The 5,120-nt window shown below is 35.6% G+C and overlaps 1 protein-coding gene across 1 annotated transcript in view; it reads left to right on the top strand.

The window, feature by feature from the left end:
* Nucleotides 1–3,959: 3,959 nt before the first annotated feature.
* LOC101342063 (olfactory receptor 150-like) overlaps nucleotides 3,960–5,120 on the top strand; it is a 3,391-nt gene continuing 2,230 nt past the window's right edge. The window contains exon 1 of the mRNA XM_004391119.1: nucleotides 3,960–3,963. Within this exon, the coding sequence (XP_004391176.1) occupies nucleotides 3,960–3,963 (4 nt within the window). The remainder of the gene's footprint in view (nucleotides 3,964–5,120) is intronic.

Genomic DNA, 5,120 nt, shown 5'->3' on the forward strand with positions numbered 1-5,120 from the left:
ACTGACACAGGGCAGGTGATTGTTTGAATTCTCCACAAACAGCAGTCACAGGACATTCCAAAGACAGGTGATGTTAAACAGCGTGGCAGAACAGAAAACAATAGGAATTAAAAGACTGTGTCAGAGTCAGTTTTCAGGGGGGTTGGTCACATGTACAGTATTTTGATGCAAATCATGTGACCTTCTAGAATTGCTTGCCGACCACTCCCTCCCCCTGAGGCCTTTTCAGAAATGCCCCATGCCAATTTTCTTAAACATATTGCCATAAAAAAATTATCATTGTGTGCTTAGGAAAATACCTGGGTGAGGGGAGGAGGCAGCATGTAGCAAACCAGTGTGGAAGGTGCATGTTATTTACGTTAAAATAAGGTCATGGATCACAGCCCCACATCTGCAGTCGGAGTTACAAAGACTGTAGGATAGATAATGGATCTTCTCTGATGGGGGCTATTATTAATGGGTCAGCATCGTGAGGCAAAGAATACAGGAAAAACAGTCAAGTGGCCAATGTAAAGAATCAGGGATTTGGGAGGATACAGCAGCTCAGCTCCTTTAATAGAAGTCAAATAAACAGACTGATTTAAAAAAATGACTGAGATTTTATAAAAGGTAACTCTTAAATCACAATTTCTGGGGTTACAAGAGTAGCCCCAGGTTTGGCTTGATCATGAATTGACAGTTTTGTACTCCAAACCTGTTGCCCTCGATTTGATTCTGATTCATGGCCACCCTCAGTGTTATAGAATAGAACTGAGGTCCATAGAGTTTATCGGCTATAATCTTTATGGACACATATTCTCACGCATTTCTTCCATGGCACAGCTGGGTGCATTTGAACTACCAAACTTTCATTTGGTAACCAAGTGCAAAGTGCTTGTACTCTAAACATCCTTAAATTCCTCATAGTAAAGTACAGAGGTGACCCAGAGCTGGGGAGGGTTGCTGTCTGCAGATGGCAAACTATCTGGGAGTCAGAGTAAAGAGGATGTCAGGTAACAAATTACTGGATATCTCACTTAAATCTGCTGGCAATTGTCAGTTTGAAACAACTAGCAGCTCAACAGGAGAAAGATGTGGCAGTCTGCTTCTGTAAAGATTTACAGACTTAAAAAACCTATGGGGCGGTTCTACCTTGTCCTACATCAGTTGGAATTGACTCAATGACAATGTGTTTACTTTGGTTTTAAGCTACATTTATTTTATTTTTATATTTGTTCATTTGTTTTCTCTGATAAAAGACATAGGAGGAAATTTTAAATACAACATATGCCTACGTCATGTATGCAATTTATTATTTACTCATGATTAAAAAACCAAAACCAAACATGTTGCCATCCAGTCGACTCAGATTCATCACAACTCTACAGAATAGAGCAATGTATGAGGGTTATCAATTTCTCCTCATCCTTGTCAAAACTTGTTATTGCCTGTCTTTTGAATTATAGTCATCCTTGTGGGTGTGAAGTGGTGTCTCCTTGTGGTGTTGATTTCCATTCTTCTATTGACTAATGATATTGAATACCTTTTAAAGTATTTATAGGCCATTTTTATTTCTTCTTTAGAGAAATACCTATTCAAGTCCTCTGCTTGCATTTTTATTGGGTGTTTGTCTTTTTTTTGTTCAGTTGTAAGAATTATTAACACATTCTAGATGTTGTCATGGTTCAGTGCCATCTAGTCTTCCGTCATTAGTGTTCAATGCATCAAATCTGTTCTTGAGATGGTCTCTAAATTCAGGTGGGCTACACTCAAGGTCATACTTTGGCTCTTGTGAACTTGTTTTAATGTCCTTCAGCTTCAATTTGAACTTGAATATGAGCAATTGATGGTCTGTTCTGCAGTCAGCCCCTGGCCTTGTTCTGACTGATGATGTTGAGCTTCTTCTCAGTCTCTTTTCAGAGATGCAGTCAATTTGATTGCTCTGCATCCCATCAGGCTAGGTCTGTTTGTTTAATTGCCATTTATGTGGTTCTAAAAGGCATTTCCAATGAATAAGTTGTTGATCTTGCAAAATTGTATCTTGCAGTCTCCTATGTCATTTCTAATATCAAGGCCTTATTTTCCAGCTACTGACCCTTCGTCTTTGTTTCCAGCTTTTGCATTCCAATCACCAGGAATTATCAGTGCATCTTGATTGCATATTTGATCAGTTTCAGACTGCAGAAGTCGGTAAAAATCTGCAGTATTTTTATCTTTGGCATTAGTGGTTGGTGTGTAAATTTGAATAATAGTGTATTAACTGGTCTTCCTTGTAGGCGTATGTATAATATCACTGACAGCGTTGTATTTCAGGATAGATATTGAGATGTTCTTCTTGAAAAACAATGTGACACCAATCCTCTTCAATTTGTCATTCCTGGCATAGTAGATCATACGGTTTTTCGATTCGAAATGGCCAATACCAGAAACCAAACTACATTGCATTGGACAAATCTGCTGCAAAAAACCCCTCGAACTGTTAAAAAGTAAAAATGTCACCTTGAGGCCTTGGTTGCACAGTGGTTAAGAGCTCGACTGCTAATCATAAAGGTTGGCAGTTCGAATTCACCAGCAGCTCCTTGGAAACCCAATGGAGCAGTTCTACTCTGTCCTATAGAGTCATTATGAGTCAGAATCAACTTGATAGTGATGGGTTTAGTTAGTTTTTTTTACTGGGCATTTGGAGCTCCTGGGTGGTGCAAATGGTTAACCTATTTAGCTGCTAACGAAAATATTTGAGACTTCAATCCACTCAGAGATGCCTCAGAAGAAAGGCCTGGCAATGTATTTCCAAAAAAAAAAATTGGCCGTTAAAAACCCTATGGAGCACTGTTCTACTCTGACATGCATGGGATTGCCATGAGTCAGAGTGAACTTGACAGTGACTGCTTTTATTTATTTGTTTATTTACTGTGTATGACTTGGAATCAACTCGACAGCAGCGGGTCTGTTTTTTGGTTTTATATTGCACACGCATTTATTGTTTAAAATTCAAACTCTGATACACTCAGATTTCTTAAGCAGGTATTCTTCCTAATTTTTAAGCTTGCTATTCCTCGATTTTGGAACTTTGCATTTCTTAGCTGTTAGAATTTTTTTAAATCTTTTTGAAAACAAAATGGAATTCTGAACTGTCTAAAATGTAATTTATTTAGTGTGAAAAATGATTCAAGTGATTTAATGTAAGACATTCTCTGTAAAAAAAAACCCTACAAGACATTATTTTAACTTTAGATGGTTTTTATACACTAGATATTTAATATACAAGACAGAAACTCAAGTTTGACTAGAGGATCTAGAATGACAAAAAACATACTTAATCTTTAGTATTGCTTGGAATGTTTGTATGTTATGTTGTGCCTGCACTATCTCATGTATATGATCTTGAAATGAAATTAACTTATTAATTTTCTTTTGAAAGTTTATCTACTATACTTCACTACCACTATTGTAAGCATACATTTAGCAATGTGATAGCTAACAATTTTTTAATTGAAAAGGGCTTTGAGAATTTAGTAATTCATAAAACAGTTCATGTTTTCAACCCTAAAATTTTTATTAGTTGATGTTGGATTTATTATACTGTTTAAGGTATGACATATCTAAGGACAACTTAAGAAGTATAAATAATAATATATTCATCACGTCGATATCTTCATTGTATTAAAGAGAAGCTCTGCAATGATACAATTCCATAAAAGGCATTTACCAATCCATAAGACATTTCAACTAAAGAATTAACATCATTTTTTAGTGTTTTCAGAAGCACATCTAATAAGCTAGCAACAGTTTTAATGGTTGCAAATCTCACTTTGGTTTTCAAAACAAGTCAAATAACTGTGTACCTGAGAAGGTAAGCAGTTTTTCCTGATATTATTACTAAATTTTAGACAAATCACTTTTAAAATCATAATTTTGCAGTGTTCTAATGTTATCTAGAGACTAACAGTTCCTCACTCTAGAAAGATTCCTTCACAATCATGCGTAAACTCTACTCCTATAGATAAGAAGCTTCAACAACAAAAGAAAACTATTTCCTATCAACAAACAAAAATTTCAAAATATAATTATTTACAATTTTAGAGGACTTGAATTTTAACAATAATCCACGAAGTAGTAAGCATATGAAAATTGCCAATAGCAAAGATTGAGATTACTTTATAATAACCTTCGTCATTAGTGTTGTACTTGAAACATCTTGGAACATGAAAGCAGAGGACTCCACAGAAAGTGCAATTTTGGCTTTATATATACTTGTTTTCAGGTATCACTTGCAGAGTATAAGCACAAATACTTTCAGCAGCATTTTACTGGCAGAATGACACCTTGCTCTTACAGAAGGAGAATTTTAGATGAAACTGAAAATTTGGGAAAGATAATGGCTTTTTGATTTATTTCAAGTTGTGATCTTAGTTATGTCCCCTTATTCATCCACCATTCATTGAGCCGTCTGGGCATGGATAAATGACAAGTGCAGGACTCATCTCTGTGGGATTTAGTCTAGATGTTGGTCTAATTGTTATCATGATTTTTCTACCTCTTATGTTCTTTGAATCTAGCATGTATTTTGCACATGCTTTTTTTTTTTAGCAGAATGATATTTCCAGGAGATATCAGTATTAGTATAGGTCTTTAATTATAAGTTTTATTTCTCATAGCTATGTCAAATTTATCTGTACTATAGGAAACCATCATCTACATCTATACTGAAAATCCACAAAGTCACCATGGACAACTCAAGTCCTTCAAGTTTCAGTGTTTTCATCTATAAAATGGTAATAATAAGCTCCTACCACATAGGGTTGCTGGGAAAAACATATCAAATAATATTTATGAAGTACCTGGACAGTTCTAATCACATGCTAAGCACTCCATAAATAGTAATATCACCCTCACATCGGTTCTTATCTCAACACTTTTCTCCTAGATTTGGTACACCATCAATCTTTGATGATATATTTTGGATCTCTTTATTTTGAACACAGAACAGTTATTGTGGTATCCCATGCCAGGAACTCATCAACTTCCTTCAAAACTCACGTGTCAGAGATACACACATTCTTTCTGCTTTGGTCTTTAATGCCATCAAGGGAGTGATAAAGGATCTGATTTGAAGGTGAGTGCAAAATACATCAAGACAA

This window comes from Trichechus manatus, unplaced genomic scaffold (genome assembly GCF_000243295.1).
Source record: "Trichechus manatus latirostris isolate Lorelei unplaced genomic scaffold, TriManLat1.0 scaffold00566, whole genome shotgun sequence".
NCBI classification, from domain to species: domain Eukaryota; kingdom Metazoa; phylum Chordata; class Mammalia; order Sirenia; family Trichechidae; genus Trichechus; species Trichechus manatus.